We start from the raw sequence: 27,195 nt of genomic DNA, 5'->3' as shown, positions 1-27,195 counted from the left end.
TCTTTATGACAGGGATGAACCATAAATTGTCTTTCCCATTTCATTATCTTTCCTCCAAAGACACCCCTCTTTGGAAGTTCCCTATGCCTTTCCAGGGCACTATCATCCTTACAATCACACAGCCTTGCAGTTGGACTCTTTCTTTCACCCCACATATCCAAACAGTGGCCAAAATATCCCTTGTAGCTGTACCCTTCTCTTCAGTCCTTCCTCACCTGTCGTGGAGCACTGCAACAGACTCTTTTTTTTTTTTTTTTGGTTAGGGGCGATGAGGGTTAAATAACTTGTCCAGGGTCACACGGCTAGTGCGGGTCAAGTGTCAGAGGCCGAATTTGAACTCAGATCCTCCTGAATCCAGGGCCAGTACTTTATCCACTGCCCCCTAGCTTACCCCGCAAAACTCTTTTTTTTTTTTGGCAATGGGGGTTAAGTGACTTGCCCAGGGTCACACAGCTAGTAAGTGTCAAGTGTCTGAGGCCGGATTTGAACTCAGGTACTCCTGAATCCAGGGCCGGTGCTTTAACCACTTCGCCATCTAGCTGCCACCCCCCCCCCAACACTCTTAATTGGTATCCTTGGGTCAAGTCTCACGTCTCCAACCCATCCACAAGATGCCAAAACGATTTTCCTAAGGGGCATATCTAATTATGTCACTCTGTTACTTAGTAAACTACAGTGGCCGGCCTTTGAATCAAACGTTATTTCATCTTTAGCTTGTCCTTTTATAATGTCTATTTTTGTGTTTTATAATATATATATTTACTAGTTCTTTAGTTCATGTATGATTTATAAATAATAAATATGCACATATTGGGGGGCCAATTTTTTATGCCAGTAGCAGGGTCAATTTAAAAAGTTTGGAGAGCACTACTGTATTCCGACCCTCTCCCCAATTTACAAATGAGGAAACTGAGACCCAAAGGAGGCATATAACAGTTCATATTTTTACAGGGCTTGAAGGTTTGCAAAGTGTTTTATATATTATAGACACATAAGCATAAATTATACATATATGCATTATTCATTATTGATACAATATAAGAATAAATATGCATAAAGTACATATATCATCTCGAGTCTCACAACTCTTTGAGGTGGATGCTCATATTATAATTACAATTATATATTCTAGATTCGATTCTATATAATTAATTATATTTTGTAATTATTATATTACCATAATAATGATCCCTGTTTTACAGATGAGGAGACAGACCGAGAAAGGTTAAGTAACTTGACCAGAGTTACTCGTCCAGTAAACTTCTGAAAAGCAAGACTGAGGACCAGGTCTTCCTGCTTCCCAGGTCTTCCTGACTCTAAGTCCCGCCCTCTGCCCACAGCGCTACCACTCTTCCTACACAGCTCGCTCTGGTAGGTCCAGAAAGCTGGAGAGGCTGTGGCCACTGACTGGTGATAGACGCGACCTCCACGCAGAGTTTAGGGAGAGGCTCGTCTCACCAGCTTGGGGATAAACTTTTTGGCTTACAGTTACCCTGGGAGACCACAAGTGATCTTCGGCTGCATTGGTGGAGAGGACAACTTCCACTCGTTGGAAATGCTTGCGCCAGGGCTCTGCCCCGCCTAGTTGCACGGGGAGGGAAGCTGAGCCGAGTGTAAACTTGGGTAAAAGAGCCCTCCAGATGGAGTTCTGCGAGCCTCAGTATTGCATCTGAGCCTTCGCGTCTGCATAGTCTCTCCTCCCAACTAGACTTCAGTCCCACAAGCGCAAGAAGCCACCCTTTATATCCATCCGCCACCCCAAAGCCCCTGGGTTTAACTTTAACCAAATCATTCAAGAGTTATCTCGACCAAAACCAGGGAAGGTAAGGGACGAAAAATGTGTGGCCTCAGGCTGGGAGGGGAACGCCCCACCCCTCAGCCAATCCCAGAAGAGCCGAGGCCAATAATTCTTCCTTCTAATTGGCGGAGCCAGAGGAGGTGGGGCCGACTTCCCGGCACCCAACTTTTCCCAGTCAACTGTCCCGTAATGAAAGGCGGGACTGTGGGTTTGGGGCCAGGGTGGGCGTGGCCTGCGTAGGGCTAGGTCGCACGTTCCCTCCGTTTCCCTTTGTCTTCCTCCCCCGTCTTACAGGGCGGGGTGGGCCCTGGCAGCCCGGAAGCGGAAGTGTGGGGCACCCAGAGGGGCGGTCCAGAGTGTGTACCGCCTACACGCCGGTCCGGCCGCTGCCCTCGCTTCCGTCCCGCCCGCGCCATGCTGTCCCTGGACTTCTTGGACGATGTGCGGCGGATGAACAAGCGGCAGGTGAGGCCGGCCGGGTCCCACATCCCGGGGCCCGCCTTCCCCTTCTTCCCGCCCTTCGTCTGCTCCAGCTGTGCCGCCTCTCCTCTCCCCGTTCTCTCCCCTCCCCTTGGGCCGCCCGGGGCCGGGCCGACCTTCGGCCTGGCTGCCTGAGGGTGAGAGGCAGCCTGGAACCCCCCGAGGGTGGGTCAGGGGCTGGGTTACCCCCGGCCTGGCCAAGCACTGCCTCGGGGGTGGGGGGGCGGGAGGCCGCTCTCCGCCGCCCCCCAGGTTAAGAGGCACCTGTAATGTGGAATAACTTCCCGGACGTGGCAGCAGAGGACCTGGGTTCAAATGTTGGCTTTGCTCCTGTGTGACCTTGAGCAAGTCCTTTTGCCTCTGAGGGTCTCAGTTTCCTCATCTGTAAAATTAGAGGGCTGAACCAGCAGACCTCTAAGGTTCCTTATAGGTCTAACATACGATTCTGTTTTGGTTTCTGAGGTCAGTTTATCCTGCCCCATACCAAGCTTTCTCCGCTTGCTCAGGGCCTGTGGGGGTTAATCCAAACAGTAAAGTTCGAGTTGAGGTGGGCTGGCCCAGAGACTCTTCCAAGTGGGTGGCGAATGGCAGGATATACCAGTCTGGACCGTCTCCAAATCCCCTTCCCAAGAGGATCCCGGAGTCATAGCATATAAGGAGCTTCTGGTTATTTGGTCTTCTAGAAGCCTTTGGGAATGCTGGCTACAAGCCCAACTGCTTTGCAGCATCCCTTTGGCTGTGGTGTCAGCTGCAGGATTTAGGGATGCATGCCCCTGTAGGTCATGGGGGCAGCAAAAGCTGCAAACTTCAACCTTTCGTCTCCGACAAAGTAGCAGCCCTTCATTCGATGCTGGTCCGGTGGATCTGTGCATGATACAGTATTTGAAATGCTATCTAGTCATTTACAAATGTATCTCAGCTGCTTTTAAGATTCAAAGTTGGAGCAATATCACAGATGTGACCTTGTATTCTCTTACAGATATAAAGTATCACTCTCAGATACTGTGTTAGCTTCTAAGGATCTTGACCTTTGGTTTCCAAATTAGAAGCTTAAACTGTGACGTTTTTGTCTCAATGATAAGGCTTTACTCAAGGTTGGTCTGGTAGTTAGACCTATACTCAATGCAACAATCAAAGAAGATTAATACTGGTGTCTTAAGCACACAGTCATCAGGTCAAAGTAGTTTTGTTTTCTGAAAACCTATTTATATTTCACTAGATTGTGTTCCAGAACTCAACACTGAGGAACTCTGCTTTCATTACTGTGGATGAAATCATTTCTGCTTTCTTGTTTCTACTACTATTACAATTTGTAGGAGTAGGAAACACTTAATCTCCTTGGATTTCTTGAGTGGGGAAAGAAGCTCACCTGGCTGACCACAGATCTATTTAGGAGAGGTTCCAATCCATCTCGTGCTCTTTTCTCTGTCCTAAGTGTTCCAGTTGCTAGGAATCCAAGGCCCGTTTTCAATTTTCTCCCCACTGATCTTACCCCATGATTAGGTTTCCTTTGCCTCCTGTCACACCAAAATGATTGTGTAGTTGCTTTCAGCCAGGCCATCCACAGACTCCTGACATAAAGCTTCAGTTGCACCCAGGGACACTGTCAAGGAACAACTGATACTGCTAACTACTAAAAGGACCCCCTCAAAAGGGGAACTACATCATAGGGCAAGGCAAGGAACAAACAGGGTGTCCAGATTATCAGGATTGTATTCAGAACTTTTGTGAGTACCTGAAAAATGAAGACATTTTTATATGTAGTCAGAAGAAAGTGTTGACGTAGGCACTGATCATAGAGATTGAAGAACTAACCAAAGGAGAAGAAGAAAAAGTAAAGAATCTTGTTTGGTTCTATTAATTATATAGATTACATGAACAGTTTAACTTTTGCCTAAGTACTCTAAATTATTTGCATATCATTAAATATGGGCACATTAGAGAACATAATTTTTAAAATTACAACACTAAACTATTCTCAGCTCTCATACTTTGTTTATATGGCATGATTGCCAGCTTACTACTTAAATAAAAAGAAAATTCAGTCATTAATCTGGTTGTAGTGCCAGTGTACAAGGAGCTTGGTATTGGGACCTTCCATAATGTCTTTGTACTAATTTTCTAGCTTTATCTCCTGTTAAATCAGTGTCCTATCATAGCCAAAGCAGTATACATAAGTGTCAGGTCATCTCCTGTGCTTTCTCTACTCTCTGCAGCTTTCTTATGTGATAACCTCTGAGAAGCCCTCTCTGCCTGTCTTCACATGTTATTCAAAGACTGCATGACTACCTCAGCCTCAAATGTTCTCTTCTTCTAACACTGTGAGACTCATTTGTTTTTTTGGGTTTGGGGGGGGGGGCATTGAGGGTTAAGTGACTTGCCCAGGGTGTCACAGCTATTAAGTGTCAAGTGTCTGAGGCCGGATTTTTGAAGTCAGGTCCTCCTGAATCGAGGGCCAGTGCTTTATCCTCTGTGCCATGTAGTTCCCTCAGATTCATTTATTTTGACTTTGTTATTTTATTTATCTTATCTCTTAGTCTGGTTCCTTTAAAGGTAGAAATCAGATATTCTGCCTCTCTGAATTCAATGCATTAAAAAAAGAGTAGATACTCAATAAATATTTATTGGTTGGTTTTTATAAAGGAATCAGCTGAGATGACATGAGAAGTATTTTGCTTCTCTTTTAGACTTTTTTTTCTATATTATACTCTCTACCTTGTAATTTTACCCCTAAGAAGCTAGGTAGATCTCGAGTATTACTTAATAATATGCTTTGATATTATCTATGATCACTTAAGTTCCTTCCAACTTTAATCCTATGATCTCATTTGAAGTTTTCTAGAAAACTGGCTTAGAAAATCACAGAAACTAAGGCAACATATTTTAAAATCAGCATTCTAAGTATAGTCAGAATTCTCTATACCATCATTTTTCCAATCCTCCTCATTCATTCTAGACCACTTTTTTAATGTATGAGAAGCAGCTATATCCTATCAGCTATCCTCTATTTCTCAATGCCCTTAGAGTTACATGGCCATCTTTTAAATACTCTCCTTTATAGTCACTATTCTGCTGGATGAAGGGAATAAAGAGGGTATGGTGGTTTGGGCAGTAGTGTTTTCATGATGTACCTCTCTGCACTATGGATGATAGTGATACATAATGGCAAAACTGGGTCTCCTACAGAATTAAGCCTTCACTGTACCCTTGGCACCATACCACTAAAAAATTTAAGCACCCTTTAAAAACTACTTTGTGTGGGGCAGCTAGGTGGTGTAGTAGATAGAGCACCGGCCCTGGATTCAGGAGGACCTGAGTTCAAATCCGACCTCAGATTTAACTAGCTGTGTGACCCTGGGCAAGTCACTTAACCCCAATTGCCTTAAAAATTAAAATTAAAAAAACTACTTTGTGAGTCTTTATTTGTCCATGCCAGGTGGCCATTGAGAAGTTAATTTCATTTACAAATCCATAAAATGTGATTCCAAAGATTGTTTTTAATTGGATTTTGTAATCTTTTTTACATACAAAAAAGAAATGACATTTCAGTTGGACTTCCTGTTTTCTAATAAATGAATTGAAATAGCGGTTAAGTTTTTTTTCTGTCTTTAATGTATATGCTTTTGAAAACAGGATCTGTGGTCTTACCAACTTATGAGCTCCTACCCTTGGAGGTTAGTGCTCTGACTTACGGAGTCCGAGATTTACCTGGGGGACACTGTTTAGGGACTTGGCCAGGGTCATGTGACCCACATGCCTGTGATAGGGCTTTATCCACAGTAACATCCTGATTGGTTGATGATGTGTATATGCTTTTGAAGTTTTAAATTAGAATGCTTGACTATAACCCAGGCTGGGGTTAAGTTTCATGCTTTCATAGATAGTAAAAAACAAAACCATAAAAACTTCCTCTTGGTTATAAAGCAAAACATTTCTGAGGACACATTCTAGTGCCTTTGGGTGAAGAGGTCAAAGTAATTTCTAAATATTATATCTCAGTATCTCTTAGAAGAGAGGTAATTGGTGCTGCAGTAGTTAGGGGACCGAGTTTAAATCCTTCCTAGCCTTTCAACCTTGAGCAAGTAGTTGAAGTGTGAATTCATAGTTGCTGCTCTCCATGCTTGGAGAAAGTTTCCTCTTACTAGCTGTGTGACCCTGAGCAAGTCACTTAACCCTCATTGCCCTGCAAAAAAAAAAATCCCTGTGAAATAAGCCACCAGCTGTCTCCACCCCCCCCTCCCCCCCCCTTCACTCTTCTGCAACAAAATCTTAATTTTTATTTAAAAAGCTGCAGATCATTACTAATTAAACCTATGTGGCATTTGGGGTTTTTTCCCATTTATCCAAAGGAATCATGGTAAGATCCCACATACATTGATTGAGCATATTGAAATAAAATGAAACTTAGTTTGGAGAGTATTGTAATGTTCTGATTTTTCTTGTGCTTCAATAAGTAATATTTACCTCTTTAAGCACCAAAAGTCTGTTGTGTTTTTAAATTTTAAAGTCACAAATAAAATGTCTTAATGAACCACTTGTGATGGAAATTTTTCAAAAATAATTTTATCGTTCATTAAATAAGATATTTTTTCTCGAAGACTCAGGCTCTCATCATTATAAGCATTTGATTATTGTATTATGATGACTTCAGTGCTTAGGTTGGTAGAGCTATAGGCTGTTATGCTAACCAGCTACATACTTAAGTATCTTGAGTTCATCTTCTGCCTTTTTAGTTCATTTCTTTTGTTGTAATATCTTCCTCTTTCCTATCCCTAATACTAATTTGCTTCTTCTAATCTGTAGTAGACTGGGAAACCAGGTAATAATTTAGAATCTTTTGTTAAATAAGAGTTAGCCTTCTGGGAGCAAAGTTCATGGACAGCTACTTTATAGATGTTAGATGCCCTTTTCACTCACTCCTAGGTTCGCAGTTGTGGTCACTTGAGGTTGCTTCAAGGTCTCACATCTGGATAATATATTTCAGGTATCACTTATGAACAGGAAATAGTATATTTTATTCAGTCAATCAGTAAACATTTATTAGGCTCCCACTATATATCAGGCACTTTACTAATGCTGAGGATACAAAAAGAGGCAAAAGACAGTCAGCCTCGAGGAGCTCAGAATCTAATGGGAGACAATAAGCAAAAAAGTATGTATAAAGAAGCTATAAACAGGATAAATAGGAAATAATTAATAGATGGGAAGCATTAGAATTTAGAAGGGTTAAGAAAGGCTTTCTGTGGAAAATAGGATTTTATTTGGGAAACTGAGGTAGAAAATAAGCAGAAATAAGTGGGAAGAGCAATCCAAGCATGGGGTGCTGCCACAGAAAATTCCCAGAGCCTTGAGATGGAGTGTCTTGCTTATGGAATAGTCAAGAGGCCAGTGTCACTAGATTGAAGAGTACATGGCAAAGAGTAAGGTTAAATTTGAACACTGGAAGGGCAGGAGGGCTTTAAACACTAAAAGATTTTATATTTGATCCTGGAGGCAATAGGGAGCCACTGGATTTTCTTGAGTAGGGAGAGGGGGTGGCAATGTTGGGAACTGTCCTTTAGGAAAATCATTTTGGTAACTGAATGGAGGATGGATTGGAGTGGGGAGAGACTTGAGGCGGGCAGACCCACCTAGTAGTCAGTAACCAGACTGGTAGCATTGTAACAAGAGAGAAGGGGGTGTATTTGAGAAATATTGCAAGGGGGGCAGTGGATAAAGCACCAGCCCTGGATTCAGGAGGACCTCAGTTCAAATCCAGCCTCAGATACTTGACACTACCTGTGTGACCCTGGACAAGTCACTTTACCCTCATTGCCCCCCCCCAAAATTTATAATGAGAGATGTTGCAAGGGAGAAATCAATAGGCCATGGCAACATAAAGGATGGGGGGGGGGGTTGAGAGCAAGCTGAAGATGACACCTAGATTGCAAACCTGAAGGACTGGGAAGATGATGTTGCCAGCCCTTTGCAGTGATAGGGAAGGTGGGGGGAGGGGGATCAGTATTTGAGGGAAATCTAGGGAGTTCAGTTTTAGACATGTGCCAGTTCAAGGTGTCTGAAAGATAATTGCAAATGCAAGTCTGGAGGTTAGGGCAGGATAGGTAGATTTTGAAAATCATCATCGTAGATATGGTAATTAAATCCATGGGAGCTGATGAGATCACCAAGTAAACTAGTATAGAGAGGAGAAAAGAGGACCCAGGACAGAATTCTGAGGGACATTGACTGTTAGAGGATGTAATCTGGATAAGGATCCCCCAAAGGAGTCAGAAAAGGGGCAGTCACATAGGAGTAGAACCAGGAGGGAGGGGTGTCCTGAAAACCTGGAGGGAAGAGTAGCAAAGAGAGTGATCAATGGTGTCAAAGGCAGCAGAGAGATATGGGGAAATGAAGACTGAGAAAAGTCCATTGGATTTGTCCATTCAATAATTACAGTAGGTGAAACTTATTTTTTCCATATCACAGATAATTGTATTGTAATTCTAAATTAGTATGAATAGTTTTAGTGCATATTGATAAGATCTATTAAACCCAGGTTTGCACTGTAAATATTTATAGTAGATTTGTCCTCAAGTATGTGAAATATTCCATTGAAGTACTGTTTGTTGTTCTACCTGGGGGAAAAGGGAAGGAAACTAAGAAAAATAATATTCAGAAAAACCGAAATGTGCATTCCAAAAGAGCCTTTGCAGAAATTTATGTTGTAGAGTTTGTTACCAAGCTTCTGTTTATTGGTGCAACAAACATTCTTTTCTGGTTTCTGAGTGCTTAGGAATGCTGCTTAGGCTGATCTGGTATCAAGAAGATTCAGAAAGAAACGCTATAGAATTGCTTCCATTCAACGTCATTTTAATTTGTATACCATTGCTCAGGCCTTATAATGGTAATAGAAACAGATTTGTCTGGAGACCACCTTGGCTCCATTTAGAGTCCTCAACACCAAGGTGGGTCTAGAATGCTTATGATGTATGAAAGGAATACCACCTCCTACAAAAATCAACTCAGATCCTTGAAGTATTTACATTTTTAACTTATAATTTCTTAGTGGTTTTATGACAACCAAAACCAATACCGACAATACTTTACCTTCACATTTTCATTTGATCCTCATAACAACTTTAAGGAAGTAGTGCAAGTACTCTTCATTTTACTGATGAGAAAGCTGAGGCTCGTAGAGGTTAAATGACTTATTCAAGGTGACACAGCTAATTTCTAGTGAAATTGGGTCATTAACTCAGGCAGAGAGAGTTAGTATGTTTTAGTGAAAAGAAGGCTGGCCTTGAATTTAGGAAAGACTTGTTTGAATCCCACTTCTGATGCTTCTTGGTTGTGTGACTACAGGAAGTCTAGAATCCTAGGTCCTAAGAATCCTACATCTAGAACTGACTGAAGATCTTAGAGGTTGTCAAAATCTAGCCCTTCTTGTCATAGATGAGCTAACTAGACCCAGGGAGCCAGGCTGACTTGTCCAGAGTCAGAGAGCTAGGACTGGAGCTGCTGTAGCCTTCCACATCTGTTATCCACTGTGCCAAGTCGCTGCTTGGCCGTCTTGATTACTGAGGTTCTCTGAGCCTTGGTTACCTCATCAGTAAAATTGGGATAGTGCTTTAATGCCTGCCTGGTGGAGTATAAATAACAGTGCATCATAAACCTTAAAACAATATGTAAATGTCAGTTCTTATTTCACCACAACATGCTGCCTCTCTCCTAAATTCTCTGTCCTCAGTGCTTCTAGAAGCTAATGATACCAAATTAAACTTTTAACTGTTTGTGAAAGGCTATCCACCCACTCCCCGGCTCTTTTCCACTAACCCCAGAAACATTAAATAAGGCATCTCCGAGCAGAATACAGATTAGTAAACATTGCTTTTTTAATATAATGTGGCATCTGATCTGCCATGCTGATCCAGCCAAGAGGTAAGGAAGGATAGTGGCTAAGTATGTTTTTTATGATAGTAATGAGAGAAAGGGAGAAGAACTAGATCCAGGACACTAGGGTTCAAGTGCAGACTGATACTGACTTGCTGTGTCCTCTTTCTGGGCCTCAGTTTCCTTATTTATAGGCTAAGAAGTTTAGATTAGACAATCCTTTAGAACAAGAGTGTCCTATGATTCCTTTAAGGAAAAGGAAGGAGGAGAAAGAAAGGGTTCTCATATTAAACCATTTTTAAAAAGACTTTGATTCATCAAGTTATTGTGTTTTGTTCCAGTTTTTGGTTCAGGCTATGGTGTATGTGCAACTTTTTCAAAACACCTGCTACACAAAATAAGTCCCACTTATAGAATACAGGATTCCTGGGATCATCTCTAATTATGAATGGTTAGGGTAATCCTTTGTGAGAAAATAATGGGTTTGGGGACACCCAGAGGCCCTGCTCAAGGGGATTATATTAAGATTGATTGGATTAACTTTGCTGATTGACTCACTTGGAGTTAACTTGATTGGAACCACATCTACCTGAAAGCCTGGCCCTCAGGGGGTGTGTTCTCTGAACTCTGACCTCAGCATGTTCTGCTCATGGACCACCCTCTAGTCCAGTAAACCAATAGATTTGAAGGATGGTAGCCAATTACCTTTGAGCAGTGTAGAAGGGCCGCCTCTCCTCCAGACATGTAGGAAGCTTCCACACTCAGACATGCTCTCAGACAGACTCGTGATGGGGGGCTTGGAGAAGGAAGGAGGCCAGGCTGAGCTCTTATCTCTCCTCTAGGCTAGATAGGCTTCTTAATTTTCTGAGCCAAGTGTTCTCTCTTTACTAATATTTAGTATGCTTTAATAAATGTGTAATGCCCAAAACTGCTGCTAAAGCTTCTAATTTATAATTAACACATATATTAGAAAACCCAGCTAATTTTCCCTAAACTTGGGACAGAAATATGGCGACCACATATAATTTTAAACACCACATCCTTGAGATAGAGAAATGACCTTTTTCTGTATTTTAAATTATTATAAAGTATAGTATGTGATAGAATTTTTAATCTTACTCTCCCCCCTTTCCTTTCTTCCCTATTGCATTTTTTCTCTTATCTCTCCCACTCTTTCCTTCCTGTCTCCCCCTTCATTTTCTTTCCTTCTCCCCCTTATGCTGCATTCTGCATTCTCTTGAGAAAATTTCCCTCTCCCATGATCCCATGATGTCAACTTGAACTACTTTTCTTTTTTTTAACTACTTCTTATCTCAATCCTGATGACATGTATAATAGTAACATATGTGTGTATATATGTATCTGCATCCATATTGGATTGGATCCATAGTAGGTGTAATGGATGGATAGATGGATAGATTTTATTTCAGGGAGGACCAGCACCTCTGATGTAAGGGCTTACAGACCAGACCCTTTTTTAGAGCTTTTTCCACCTTTGGTGTCCACCTGTTACCTGACTCTCACCTGTGGCTCCAAGAAGCTATAGCATGCATATCAGCCATACCCTGGTAAAACTGTCAAATGGGCTGAACCAGGTTGAGGGTAACTGACAGGCCTCAAACCCATCAGTGAGTTAAGGAGGTGTCCACCCCAAGTATATGAAGACTTCCCCGGGGTAGAATGGGCAGATGAGAACAATCTGTTCCAACAGCAATGAAGGCAGCTGAATGGAGTGTTGTGGAATGCTTAGAGCTTGGTCAGACATCGAAGATGCCATGGTCATCCTTCACTACTGTAACCCAGGCCATCTTGACTTTTGTCCTGCTGCTGGACTTTAATGACTTTGGAAGAGAGTGAGGCTGATGACTGTGCAACTCTGCCTCACTTAAACCCAGTTCACAGGCAAGTCAAGACATCACCCTGTGATGTCACTGGTCCTCTTTGAAAACAAAGGATGAACAATACACACACACATTTTCTCACCTAGGATCTCTTCAATTGAATGTGACCTTGATAAGGACAAGGATTGATTTCTTTTTTTGTCTTTGTAACCCAGGTTCCTAGTATAATGACTGTCACATATTGGTCACTTAATAAATGTTGATTGAATGAATAAATAAACTTGAGCTTTAATTGCTTATCATACTTTACACCTCATGTGTTTTGCTTTTCTTGTAAACTTAACATTCCTAATCGCATTTATTTGGCCTGTTCCTATCTGTCTCCTTCACTTTAAGTAGATTTGTCCCTTCTCTTTCCCATAGCCCCCAGCTCTGCCCAAACCCTCATTTGGTCACCCCTGCATTACTAGGATTGCTTTTGACCCGGTTTTGCTATCTCTAATAGCTTCCTATTCAAATGTGTCCTGTCTATAACTGCCAGACTAATTATAAAAAGTCACTTTCCTTCCTTTATCCCCTTATTCAGAAACCTGCAGTGGCTTCCTAATTCCCCTTTAAATAAAGTACAAGTTTAATCTAGCACTTAAGGTCATTTGTATACCATGGCCCTATTTCACCCAGCCAAATCTGTCTGCCATTGCTACCCAGCATAAACCTTCCAGTCCAATAAGGCTTGTCTTCTTAGTGTCCTTTCTTCTTACCCCACTCCCACTCCTCCAGTGTACTCAACCAATAGCATGCTGAAATGCCCTCTACCTTTTTCTCTACCTATATACATATCACAGAATCAACATTTTAGAGCATAAAAAGATCTGAAAAATCTCCTAGGTCTTTAGGCTCCAGTTCAAGTCCCAAATCCTACTGTGATAGCCCAACCTATGTAGTCCATTCTCTGGGTCGGCTTGTACTTGTAATTTGGCCTTTATATGGTCTTTTTTTCCCTGATTATTTCATGACATGTATCTAGTCTCCCCAACTAAGATTATAAGCTCTTTGTGGGTAGGTGGTCCCTTTTATTCATATTTTATGTCTCTTACTATGATAGGGGCTAATAAATACTTGTCGATCAATTTGACAGACGACAAGTATAAGATTTGGAAGATGTTCTGGGAATTCATAGGTGGACTGGCCTGAAAGGCAAAGGAAAGTGTTCTGGGCAGATAGGCAACCTGATATTAAATAATGGTAATCATCCAGAAGGTGCCTGACTTTACCACTTGCTGCCCATTCTCATTATCATCCTTCATTAAGCAGGTACCTTAACTTGTGGGCCTTAGTTTTTTCCTCTGCAACACAAGAAAGTTAGATGAGATTATTCCTAAGGTTCCTTCTAGCTCCTGAGCAGTGGAGCTCCAGTACAGTTTGAACACAAGCTGTGTTTGTGCTAGTTTCATGAAGTATATAGTTGCAGAAAATGAAAATGCCCAGTCCTAGCCTGGCTTTGCATTCCAGTTGAGGAGATCACACATATGCTCCTGAAAAATTAAATGACAATAAAAGACAGTCATTCAAGAGATGTTATAAGAGGGTATCTGCAATTTTACAGAAGCTTCTTTTCAAGAACCCCCACCTTAGCAAGTCAGGATTTTTTTTTTAATTGGCAGTATTATAAATTTGGGGTTCTTATATGTTCAGTTCATTTGTTCACCTCTAGAAAAATAATCGTATTATTAAAAAACAAATGAAACTTAGCTGGTACTTTGTAATTAACATTTGTGGAAACACCAATAATGTATATGTCATCCATTATATATAATTCATAATTATAATTTTAAACAGAATTTACTGCCTGGGCCTGCATGATGCTCCTCTAGACCCTGTAACTTGTAGACCATCAAAGTAAAACCCAGTTATATATGTGATGCAGTGAGAAAGGAAAAGCACTACCATGGAAGTCAGGATGCTTGGGTTCTAGTTCAGGATCTACTACTAACTAGCTTTTTGGACTGCAGACAAATTATTTAACTTTGTCGGGCCTCAGTTTTCTTACTCATAAGGTTAAGGGAACTGGACAGAGACCAATTCTCTGAGGGAATTAGATAATCTCTAAGGTCCCTTTCAGCTCCCAAATTTTAGGATTAATTTCCAAAGAAGTGGTGGACATTAAATGACTCAGAGAAGAAACGTCACTGGGCAGTAACTGATTGTTGTGAGACTCAGATGAGATGATGCATCTAAACATACTTAGAAAACTATAAAGCATTGTGTCAAGTATAGAAATAAGCTATTCCAGTATTCCAGCTTTAGAAGATAATTGGCACAGAGGTTGAGCTACACACTTGGGATGTGCTTGGAGCATAGAGAATAGCCACTCGGTCTGCTTGAAGTAATAATAGCATTTATAGAGTACTTTAAGGTTTGCAAAACCTTACAGATGGTTTTATTTTGTCCTCACAACAACTGAGGGAAGGAGGTGCTGTTATCCCCATTTTACAGATGAGGAAACGAAGGCTGAGAGAGGTTAAGTAACTTGCCTGTGTTCACACAGCAAGTAAGTGTCCAAGGGGAGATTTGAAATCAGGCCTTCCTCACTCTAGATCCAATGCATATTACTGAACCACCTAGACAATCCATGGAGAGGACTAGTAGGAGATGTAAGGTTAAGATGGTAGTGTTCAGGTATGAGTGGGTTGTGAATGCTGAACTTTATTCTTTGTCCTGGAATCCAAAGAAGGTTTTTGAAAGATCAGTTTTGCAGGAAAGATTTAGAATACAGATTGGAAGCAGGGAGACCAGGTTAGGAGGCTGCTGTTGCAAATGGGAAATCAATAATAAAAGAGGGAGAAAAACTATAGGCCAAAAAAAACATACACTAACCATTTTTAGGGAAATCTTTAAACTTCAAATAGTCTAGTAAAGGCAACTGCTTGGGAATGCTTCAAAATTGTACTGTGGATACTGGGTAATCTTCCCTCATAGGCACAGCTATGACTAATCTCATCTCTTTTGTTTTTACAGCTATATTATCAAGTTCTAAACTTTGGAATGATTGTCTCCTCAGCTTTAATGATCTGGAAAGGACTAATGGTAGTAACTGGAAGTGAAAGCCCAATTGTAGTGGTGCTCAGGTAAAAGCTATTTTTCTTTCTTTTAAAGTCTGAAGTTGCATTGAACTAATAATCTTACTGGAGAGAAAAACAAAGGTATTCAATAACTAACACACATTTTCCTCCTTTGGGATCCTGCCTAGCTGAAAGTTAATAGCTAGCAATGACTTATTAGAAATTGCAGCCTTGATACCTGTCCTCTCTGTAGCCACAGAGGCTGTGTCTTTTCGATATAAAGGCTGCTGCTGTGGTGGGTTTTAAAGTAAGTCTTTAAGAAGAGCAGTCTCCAAGAGGCTATGTAGCAAAGGTAAGATTCTGAGATGCCTCTTAGTTTATTGCTTCAAATTTATTCTTCTTCATTTTTAACTACTGTGTCTCCTAAACGACTATTTTAATGGAATTCTTAATTAAAATGTTTCATAATGCTTTATTGTCAAAACATTCTCTTCTTCCTATTTCCTTTGTTTAAAAATAAAAATTAATATTCCTGTACCCAGTTCCCTCAGTTCTTTTAGGTTAAATCAGGAAATCTTATTTAGGTCTTTTGAATTAAGAGCTTTTGGTCAATCCATTTTCAGTGATAATGATTTCAACAATAATCCATGTTCTTTGTTAAACCCAGCAGCACCTTGAAATGATTACTTAGGGATCATAAGGTGAGATAGATTTTAGGATTGGAAGGTACCTTAGAAGTCATTTAATCCAAACCCTTCATTTTACAAATGAGGAAGTTGGGGGCAGCTTTGGTGTTGCAGTGGATAGAGAGCCGGCTCTGGATTCAGGAGGACCTGAGTTCAAATCTGACCTCTGACACTTGACATTTACTAGCTGTGTGACCCTGGGCAAGTCACTTAACCCTCATTGCCCTGTAAAAACAAACAAACAAAAAACAAATGAGGAAGTTGAGATCCCTGGATCTCCCTGAAGTCACACAGGTGGTAAGTGGTTAAACCAAGATTTGAACTTGGATCTTCCCACTCAAAATCTATCCCCCTTTCTACTCTACATTGATGGGTGTAGACCCAAGTTGACTATCTATTCAGAATTTTTCCTCTATACTATTTCCTTTATGATCTTAAGCACATATTCTATCACTAGGCAATGTAAAAACAAAAGCTATCAATAAAAATGTCATATGTGACTTACCTTTTTGGTTTTACATTGCCTAGAATTTCCCCTATATTCTTCCTTCTAATTCCTTCTAGAGAGCTAATGCTTATAACAAAGAATTTAAAAAAAAAAAAAAAGGAAGAGGAGGAAAAAAATTCAACAAAATCAATTATACATTGAAAAAGTCTAACATTACATGCAATTGTCCACCCTTGTGGGATGCTTCACCCTGTCAAAGAGGTGGTGAGGAGGTGTAATGATTGGAATGATGCCACCTACTGGTGACTTGCTGTGGGAAAGCTCCACCGTGAGGAAAATGCCTCAGAGACATTGTGGCTTTTCCTTGGCATCAGGAAATGACGTTTACTCATGGGTGCTGTCTATCAAGGCTACCAGCCAATCAACTTGAGGAGCCTCCTATTTTCTGGGAGGAGACAGGAAGGAGGAGAGGGAGCCTGCACGGAGAGCTCTTGCACTTTTTGGGTTCCTGACTTGGTGGTGGTGGCGGCAGAGGACTTCACAGGAAATTTGAGGAAAGATAGGAATGCCAGGCTGTTGGAATTCTGTTCTCAATCTTTTTCTTTCTATTTTCTAATAAACCCTTAAAAACCTAAACTCGTTTTTATCAGTGATTTTAGTCAGTTTCCCCCAAAACTGGGGGAACAGATTAGAATCCACATTTAGAATCTTAAATTACACAGAGGTTTGTCTTCTTCTTTGGGTCAAAGTTTGTTCTTTGTAGTTTTGAAATATTAATTTTTGTTTTGTGGTGATTGTTCTTTCCTTTTACATTGTTGTACTCATGGTGTATATAGTATTGTTTTCCTGGCTCTGCCTATTTCTTTTTTTTTTTTTTTTTTTAGTGAGGCAATTGGGGTTAAGTGACTTGCCCAGGGTCACACAGCTAGTAAGTGTTAAATGTCTGAGGCCGGATTTGAACTCAGGTCCTCTTGACTCCAGAGCTGGTGCTCCATCCACTGTGCCACCTAGCTGCCCCTGCCTATTTCATTTTCAATAAATTTGTGAAGTTTTTCTATGCTTCTCCATATTCATCATATGTGTTGTTTCTTAGGGTACAGTAGTATTCAATTACTTTCATGTCCCATACGTTGTTGAGCCATGGATTTTATTTCATTTTCAGTTCTTTGGTACCATAAAAAGTGCTGATATAAATATTTTGTTATATGTGGAGCTTTCTTTTTGTTAGTGACTTCCTTGGGGTATGTGAGCAGTATATATTTTTAATGAAGTTTATTTTATCCATGTGGTGTGCTAAAAATTTGACCCTCATAATTACTAGGAAGCAGAAGTTTCCAATAGATTCCTGTTGTTAGTTGTCCATTTAAGTTCTGCTTTCAGATTTGAAGATTCTACTGATTTGAAGTAAAGCTGGACAGAATGATTAGAGGTCTAAGAATTTGTATGTAGATTTAACAACAGGGAGAAAATTGGATAAAGCAGAAGGATTAAGTTTGTAAACAATATGTACTGTGGAAATGAGGAGAAAAAGGGGTGAAGCAGGAGACTTATTTGTAGAAAGGTAACCCTGGTCCCTGCTGTGCACCTTTCACATCTTCCATTTTCTCTCTGCCCTAAATGCATGTCCTCCTGAGAGTAATTCTTTTTTTCTTCTCTGTTTATAATTTTATTTCCCAAATTAAATGTAAAAACAAATTTTGACATCAATTTTTAAAATTTTGTGTTCCAATTTCTCTTCCTTCCTCCCTTCCCATCCCCCACCCCCAAGAGCTCAAGCAATTCAATATAAGTTATACGTGAGTAGTCATGGAAAACATCTCCACATTAGCTAGGTTGTGAGAGAAAACAGATAAAAACAAAACTTCAGATTAAAGAATTGTAAAAAAAAAAAATAAAAAAATGTGTTTCAATCTGTTTTTCTTTCTTTCTTTCTTTCTTTTTTTTTGTGGGGCAATGAGGGTTAAGTGACTTGCCCAGGGTCACACAGCTAGTAAGTGTAAGTGTCTGAGGCCAGATTTGAACTCAGGTCTTCCTGAATCCAGGGCCGGTGCTTTATCCACTGTGCCACCTAGCTGCCCCTCAATCTGTTTTCAGATACCATCAGTTCTTTTTCTGTATATGGATTGTGATTTTCATAAGTCCTTCAGAGTTATATTGAATCATTGCCTTGCTGAAAATAACCACGTGCTTTCCAGCGGATCATCTTACACTATTGCTGTTATTTTGTATACAGTACATTTCACTTTGTTTCAGTTCATGTAGGTCTTTCCAGGTTTTTCTGATAGCATCCTGTTCATCATAACTTTTATGTAGTACCTTAAACTTGACAAAGAATTTTCCTCACAATAGCCCAGCAAAGTAGGTACCATATGTTTTGCCATTATAATCAATCATCATAACTATTTCCCTCCATCCTATTCCCTTCCCATATTTACTCTATTTTCTTTTACCCTATTCCTCCTCAAAAGTGTTTTACTTCTGACTGTCCCCTCCCCACTCTGCACTCCCTTTTTTCACCCTTGCCTCCTTATCCTCTTTCCCTCCTACTTTCCTGTTGGGTTAAATAGATTACTCCTCCCAATTGGGTGTACATGTTATTCCCTCCTTGAGCCCACTCTGATGAGATTAAAGTCTTTGAGCTAATTCTGTGTTCTAAATTTTTCTTCCTCCCTCCCTCCTCAACCCTTGAGATGAAATCAAGCAATTCAATATAAGCCATACATGTGCAGGAGAATAATTCTTTTTGGCTGACTGGACTGAATATTGTTAGTCAAGAGAGGGAACAAGCTAGTCAGTGGAGACCAGAACACATAAACAGAAATGGAAAAAGACACTAGATCATACTGGTTTACTTTTTATTTGTATTTGTATTTTATTTGTATTCCTGTCAAATTCTATAGCAATGTTAATGTTACTTATAATTCTGCCTTTGAATATGTGGATACTCCTGGCACATTGCTTCAACTACTTCCTTTCTTTCTGGAGCCAAGTCAAAAAGTTGTCAGTCAACAAGGCCAACAACTCTTCCTCTAAGAGATGTGTCCTAAACGATTCATCTTCTGTATTCTCTTAGAATTATTTTCTCTGTGTGACCCTGGGCAAGTCACTCATTGCCCTGCCGGAAAAAAAAAAATTCTTTTCTCCTCTATCTCTATGTGGAGGGCATCCCTTCAGTCTTCCAGGTTGTCAATCACAGAGTCATGGTTGACTCTTCCAACTCTCTCACTCTAGATCCTAATTACCTGCCAAGTTTGTTGATTGTACCTCCACAGCATCTTAAATTATCTACCCCACAGCACTATCATAGTCTAGACATTATCACATCTTATCTGGACTCCTAATTGGCCTCCCTGCTACTAGTCTCTCCCTCTTCTAATCTGCTCTTCATGGACGACCAGAATATTCTTCATGAGGCACACATCTGACCATTATTACTCCCTACCTTGAAAAATCTTTAATGGTTCCAAGATTGCCTGTACTAGAATTTTTTTTTAATCCTCAACCTGGCATTTAACATACTTCAGAGTCTAGCTCCAACCTCTTTTTCCAGACTTAATTCATATTACTTGTTTTTGTATCCCCAGAAGGCATTTAACAAATGCTTGTTAATTGATTAATATTATTCCCCTTCATTTACTCAACATTACCACCAAACTGTCCCTAATAGCTGTTCCCTAGCTCAAGATTCCATTTCTCATCTCTATGACTTCCCCCAGGCAAGCCCCCAACCTCTACCCTAGCTGATCTCCTCATCTCTGCCTCTTAGAATTCTTGTCTTCTGTTGAGGCTCAAAAGAAAATTCCACCTCTTCCATGAAATCTTCCCTGATGCTCCCACTCATTAGCATTTTCTCCCATTTTAGACTGTGTTTTATTTACTCATATGTGTATGTAGTAGACCCTCCCAGTAGAATAGAAGTTTCTTGGAAGCAGGGACTATGTCATGTTTGGTTAACCTATAAGAAATGTAAAAATCTAATACCATAACAATTTTTTTCCTTTGTTGTTTTTAGAAATTATTTGGGGTAAACCTAACCAACTTTTCCTCTAAGCTAGGTATAAGCTAGATTTGGAAAGATTTTTACAAGTGTATTGTTTAAAATTCTAAATGTGTTCTCTAAAAAATCTAATGTGTAGTCACGTTAAATTAGAAGCTTTAGCACAAGTCTTTGGGCATTAAACATTTATTAAAGCATACCAGGTCTTCACATGGAGTTCAGAAAGTTAAGAAAAGGCCTATCTAGCCTAGAGTTCCAGCCTGCTCTGGTTCTTCCTCAAGTCCTCCACCATGATCCTGCTTCAATCATGAACTCCCCAGCAAACTGAGTGTGGAACCTTTTTATAGGTCCAGAGCATGGGCAGTCCTTACACACTGCTTCAAGCTGGATCATTAGCATCATCCAAATCCATTGGTTCACTGGACTTGAAGGTGGTCTCTAGTTGAGTTCAAAGTCCTTAGCTTCTGAGAACAATACCGTTTTAAGGGCAAGCCAGGTGTGGTTACAATCTAACTTGAAGTAGGCTAATCAGCAGTCAATCATTCTCACTTAATTAAATCAGTTTAGATTAATCTCCAGGTGAGCCTTTGAGTATCTGCCAGATCCCATTATTTTCTCACATTCCCCCCTGTGCTTCATTAAGACAAGTAATTTAATGTGGTCTGTATGAATGGTGTCAAATTCAAATAGAAATAGGGACTACTAAACCATACATAGAGTGGGCCACATACCATGCATGTTTATATATTTCCTTTTTTATTACTATGTCAACACATTAAAATCAGGTAGAAATTATATTTTAATCTGGTTCAGGACACACTTGGGAGTATCATGGGCTGCATGTCTGACACCTCCATTCTACAGGACCCTGAACACATGGTTATCCAGTCCCTGCTTAAACACCTTTGCTTTGAGGGCCTTATCTACCTTATGAGGAAGCACATTCTGTTTTTAAACTTTTTTTTTTTGCAGTCCAATGAGGGTTAAGTGACTTGCCCATGGTCAAACAGCTAGTAAGTGTCAAGTGTCTGAGGCTGGATTTGAACTCAGGTCCTCCTGAATCCATGGCTGGTGCCTTATCCACTGCACCACCTAGCTGCTCCCAAACAATTCTCATTCTTAGGAAGATTTCCTTAGTCAGTTGAGCTAAAATATGTTTCTGTAACTTCCACCTCTTGGTTCTATGTCTGCATTCTGGAGCCACAGAGAATAGATTTAAGCTTTCTTCCATTTTATGGTCCTCCAGATATATTTCCCCATTAAATCATTCTTTCCTCAAGCCAAACATCTTTATTTCTTTCAACTTATCTTCCTAATATAGCATGATTTTGGGGCCCCTTATGATCCTGGATAATATGTTCACTAGACATATTAGTTTGTCAATGCCCCTTATTTGGTACTCAGAACTGAACGCACTATCCAGATATGATCTAATCAAAATATAAATGCTCTCTTGCTCTGGACATTATACTTCTAATGTAGCCAGCCTAAGATCAAATTAGCTTTTTTTGGCTTATCTATCTCACTATAGACTAATTTAGCATGGAATCAATAAGAACCCCTAAGTCTTTTGCACATGAACTGCTATCTAGCCTTATCTTTTTGCAAATGATTTAAAATTTTTAAGTGCCAGACTTCACATTTATCTTTATTAAATAAGCCCTTGTTAGGGACAGTCTATTTAGTCAGCTGAGTCTTTTATCTCCTGAATCTTTTGTCCACCATATTAGCTGTCCCTGTAAGCTTTGTCATCTGTAACTTTGATCAGCATGCCAAATGGATCTTCCCAAGACACTGCCAGAAATGTCAGACAAACAGAACAAATCCATACAGCTCACTTGTCCATTCTTTGAGTCCATTAATTCAACCTGTTATGATTCCATGTAATAGCATTGCCTGCCAGCCAGCCCATGTTTCTCCATTTTTCCTATAAGATCATGAGAGATTTTATTAATTGACTTGCAGAAATTCAGTTATACTGTGTCTTAACAGGTTTTCCTGTTCTACCAGTCTAATAACCCTATCAAAAAGGGAAAAGAGGTTTGCTCAACATTACTTGTTCTTAATGAACCTATACTGTTTTCTAGTGACTACTTCACTTTAAATAATTAATTATGGATTTTTTAATGAGAATGAATATTAAGCTCACCAGTCTATAGTTTGTAAAATCTGTCTTCTGTTTTTGGAAAATTGGGACATTTGCCCATTCCCTCTTTTCATCATTTGTTAAAGATTGCTAGTGTTGGTACCTGGATCACTTCTGCAGTCTTTTCAGCACTCTTTAATGTAATTCATCTCCATTGCCTCACCTACCTTTAGCTTTAATTTCTTTTAAAAATCAAATCATTCTCCTTGACAGAAATTAGAAACAGAATAGGAGTAGAATAGCTCTTTCTCCTTGATGAATTGGACTTAGGCTTTCCTTGTTTTGTTTTGTTTTTCTTCAAACTTTGCTTTTACAAAGCACTTTTTGTTCTTAACATTTTCTGCAAGGCTCAACTTATTCTTGTCTTTAGTCTTCTTGACATGATTCAAGTGTCTTCTTTTAGTGTCAGTCATTGGTGGTTGTCCTTTGTTATATAAACTGCTTCCATAACTTATGTACATCCTTTTAAAATCGGCTTCACAGAACAGCCCCTGTGCAACCACATCTATCTCTTTAACTGCCTCCCCTCCCCCATTCCTTCCTCATTGGCCTCATGTCCTCAGAATTTTGTTCTTATCAGTCTCCTATTTCTATCCCCCTTGGGCAGTTGTTTTTTCTTTTAGATCTGGAGTTATGAATCTGGGGTCCCTGAAATAAATACACATGTACATATACGTATATAGGTATATACTTAAATCTATTTCAGTATAATTGCTTTCTGTTGTAGTCCTGTGTATTTTATTTGATGCACTTGAAAATGTTATTCTGAGAAGGAATCTGTTGGTTTCACCAGACTGCCAAAGGTATCAGTGACATTAAAATGTTAAGAACCTCTGTGTTAGAGTCAGGCCATCGTACAGGCCCAGTTTTTGCCTTGAACTATTTGAAATCCGCTTTCTTAACCTTTAAGGTATAATTTGGACTATGTCTGGAGCTCCTCTTCTTGGTAATCTCAATTCTAAATCAGTAGGGTCACTTTCTCCCTCAATTCCCACTAATCCTCCCAACCAACTAGCACTTTCTTGTAGGTGAAAAATTAGATCCAATCAGCAATTCTTCTTGTTGCAGTTTCTTTTGAAAGATAAAATTGTCAGTAGAGAAGGTCATCAGATAATTGAATGGTCAACTTTCATTAGATATCTAGGGAATGAAAGCCCCCAATAAGGTGTATTTCTTACATCCATCACAGTTTTAAGATATAAATTGAATCATATTGAATCATCCATTTGTCCCTTGTGGTCATAAGGTAGGTAGTATATTATTGCAATTCTCATTTTATCTTCATTTAAATACCCTCCTCCCCTGCTTCAGGTACATCAATTTCTGTCAAAGTGTGTGTATATATTTTTTACTTAATCCTACATTCATTTTTTTCTATCAGATCTGTTTCTTTTAAATAAGCCATGCTCTTCCATTGCCATATTCTGGTTGTGGGTCTTACCCATTAAGTCTTAGTCATACAAGGTCATATTTTTCTGCTTCTGTTAAAATTTCCTGTTCTTTTTTTTTTTTTTTTTGGTGAGGCAATTGAGGTTAAGTGACTTGCCCAGGGTCACACAGCTAGTAAGTGTTAAGTGTCTGAGGCCAGATTTGAACTCAGATTTGAATCCAGGACTGGTGTTCTATCCACTGCTCCACCTAGCTGCCCCCTGTTCATTTTTTAAAATTATCTATCTGCTGTATTTTGGTGTATAGATATCTAAGGCCTTCACATTTGCAGTGTACTTTACATTTATTATCTCATTTGATCCTCATAACAATCCTGTAAGGGAGGTGCTATGATTATTCCATTTTACCAACAAGGAAATTGAGACTAACAGAATTTAAGTGACTTGCCCTGAGTCACACAGATAGTAAGTTGCTAAGGCAAGATTTCAACTCAGGTTTTCCTAATTTCAAGTTCAGTACTTTATTCCAGTTATCTTCTATAAATTGCTGGGCATATTCTATACCATTACTCTTTTTTCTTTTTCATACCTGTTGCCCTCCAACAGTTTTGTAGAGGTATTTGTCTTCTATATTGTGAGAAAATAATGGGTTTGGGGACACCCAGAGGCCCTTGCTCAAGGGGATTATATTAAGATTGATTGGATTGACTTTGCTGATTGACTCACTTGGAGTTAACTTGATTGGAACCACATCTACCTGAAAGCCTGGCCCTCAGGGGGTGTGTTCTCTGAACTCTGACCTCAGCATGTTCTGCTCATGGACCACCCTCAAGTCCAGTAAACCAATAGATTTGAAGGATGGTAGCCAATTACCTTTGAGCAGTGTAGAAGGGCCGCCTCTCCTCCAGACCTGTAGGAAGCTTCCACACTCAGACATGCTCTCAGACAGACTCGTGATGGGGGACTTGGAGAAGGAAGGAGGCCAGACTGAGCTCTTATCTCTCCTCTAGGCTAGATAGGCTTCTTAACTTTCTGAGCCAAGTGTTCTCTCTCTACTAGTATTTGGTAAGCTTTGATAAATGCTTAATGTCCAAAACAGGTGCTAAAGCTTCTAATTTATAATTAACACATATATTAGAAAACCCAGCTAATTTTCCCTAAACTTGGGACAGAAATATGGTGACCACATTTAATTTTAAATGCCACAATATATAAAAGTTTCAGCTTAAAGCTTTCTTGATGAGATCAGCAAGTCTCCATCAAATACAGGTTTCTTTGTCCCTGGCCAAGACTCCATTATTCTGCTATTTTAACACATGGTCCAGAAAATAAAATCATTTTCTTCTGTTTAACAGCTGTTTATTTCCAATATCCTTTTATTTTCCAAAGAAAAAAGGTGGCTAACGTTCCAACTTTGTACCACCATGGACATCCCCCAGCCCCCTGCAGTTTTTTACCAAGAATTTTATAGTCCCTAGAGATTCTTTCTAGCTTTCTGGTGCCATTATTCCTCATTCCAATATTTATTGAAGAAGTAGTGGTTGGCAGGTTTTTGATACATCTCATTATATCTAGACTATATCTTCTCAGAAGACAGCTTATCTTTCATTGTGTCATGTATACACGGACCTCCCTCTGTACTCTGTACCAGGCAAATCTTTCTCTCTTTGGGTTCCCTAAAAATTTCCAGTCCTGGGTTTGTACCTGTTGGTTCCAGTGAGTGCACCTTGTGTTCTTTGGAGCATGGAATATCTCTTCCTTAGAAGATCCAGCTGGATCTACCCACTTTGAGAAGAACCTCATGACTTTTTCTACAGCTGTACTCTTCAGGGTTTCATCTTTTCTAGTGTCTACATCTTTCCTCTGGTGACACATTCTTCTATCATATGACTGATTGACATTGGTTTCATTCCTTTACACCTCCTATCTAGGAATATCCTTCCTGATTTGTTTTTCTTATTTGTTTTATTTCTTCTAGCCAGTGTAAAAATTCTTCATGTTTTCTATTAAGCAAGAATAAAGGGTCGTATTCCTTAAGCCCTTCTGCTTTTTCCTTTAGCAAGTACACCAAAGTGTCTATGAAATATAGAGAGAAGTTGTTATTGCCTCCAGCAGGAATACACATAGGGCATAATCACCACAAATCATGTGAAGTAACACCCTCGGATAGGGCCTGAGCCAAGTTCTCTAGTGGACTTACATTCCCTGTAACTCCCAGAGCTGCCTGCCCCCTTAATATGTGCTTGTTGCTCATAGACTGCTCTTAATGGGCCAGCTTATTCAACTAGCCACATCTTAGATGCTCCCATTATCTGTCTTCAGTTCAGCTGCCATGTCCTGAAACACACTAGATGCCAATGATTTAATTCAGAAAACAGGAAAAAAAACAAAACAAAAAACCCAACAACTCAGAAACGTGCTTACTTTGTGCAAGGCATGTTATATTGTCTCTATCTGTTAGGGGCATATCTTCTATAGGAAAGCTCGCTCTCTCTCTCTCTCTCTCTCTCTCTCTCTCTCTCTCTCTCTCTCTCTCTCTCTCTGTCTCCCTCTCCATTTGCTTCCTGCTAAATTAATAGCCATATAGGAATTTCTTATCTTAAGTATTTTGAATGCGTTTCTTTTTTTAAAAAAAACCTTTATAACCTAAAATATTTTAATTTTTCAGGTAAAACCAGTTATTTTCTCCTACTTTTTTTTTTTTTTAGCATTTTCCCCCTCAGATCTTTTTAGCTCTAGGGGTTGGAAATAAGAAGTGAAAACCAGTAAAGCAGAACTAAGACTCTTTAAGGTCTGATCTAAAGGTGTTGACCAACCCATTTTGGGTGTAAAATGCAGTTTGGCAAGAGCCTGATTAATGAGTCAAATAAACTGGAACAAACACATTTAAAGAGACCACATCCCTTTAAGTTAAACCAGAGATTTTTTTCCTGAAGTCAGTCAGTTTGTGCAGTATAAACACTTAACTGAGCTAGTATTCTGTCAGTGCAATGAAGAAAAGGGGGAGCAGATGCAAGTGAAAGGGGAAGTAGGGGTGTCACATCTTTGACAAGCAAAACCATTTTTCCCTTACATGGTAGTGTGGGAAGTTAGATGAAGCAAATGAGGCCAGGACTTCTGTTCGGGGCATGTCAGACTTCCTCATGAATTTGGTTCCCATTCTGTCTACTTGCCCCTTCTTCACTGGACAAGTTTGTTGCCACTTCAACTTTGACCTTAAGATACTAGAGGGAAGAATTAGGAATTTTTTAAAAATTGATGCTAATGGGGCAAAGATGCATAGGGCATGTCTAAAAGAGAATTTATTAATCAGTACTGAAGAAAACTAAGGATATTAGACATTTTACCTAGAAATCTAAATTAAGGGAATGGTGAAAAAGCCAAAATTCTCTTTATGGAATTGAATTCTGTTAATACTTAACATTGCCCTTTGAAGTACATTTGTAATGACCTGAAAATTCACTCCTGTGGCTAGAATTC

The 27,195-nt window shown here is 39.7% G+C and overlaps 1 protein-coding gene across 3 annotated transcripts in view; it reads left to right on the top strand.

Annotated features, from left to right (window-relative positions):
* The first annotated feature begins 2,116 nt into the window (after positions 1-2,116).
* The window catches only part of SEC11A (SEC11 homolog A, signal peptidase complex subunit), a 43,091-nt gene continuing 18,012 nt past the window's right edge, over positions 2,117-27,195 (top strand). Inside the window, exons 1-3 of one of the 3 annotated variants that reach the window (XM_043988789.1) lie at positions 2,130-2,263; positions 4,495-4,599; positions 15,007-15,116. In XM_043988789.1, the coding sequence (XP_043844724.1) occupies positions 4,579-4,599; positions 15,007-15,116 (131 nt within the window). In that variant the 5' untranslated portion in view covers positions 2,130-2,263; positions 4,495-4,578. Of the gene's footprint in view, positions 2,264-4,494; positions 4,600-15,006; positions 15,117-27,195 lie in introns of all 3 variants that reach the window. The other 2 variants (XM_043988790.1, XM_043988788.1) reach the window with 2 other exon arrangements.

The sequence above is a fragment of the Dromiciops gliroides genome, chromosome 2 (assembly GCF_019393635.1).
Source record: "Dromiciops gliroides isolate mDroGli1 chromosome 2, mDroGli1.pri, whole genome shotgun sequence".
Taxonomy (NCBI): Eukaryota; Metazoa; Chordata; class Mammalia; order Microbiotheria; family Microbiotheriidae; genus Dromiciops; species Dromiciops gliroides.
The sequence above is the reverse complement of the archived record's forward strand: the minus strand, read 5'-3'. Positions and strand labels throughout refer to the sequence as shown.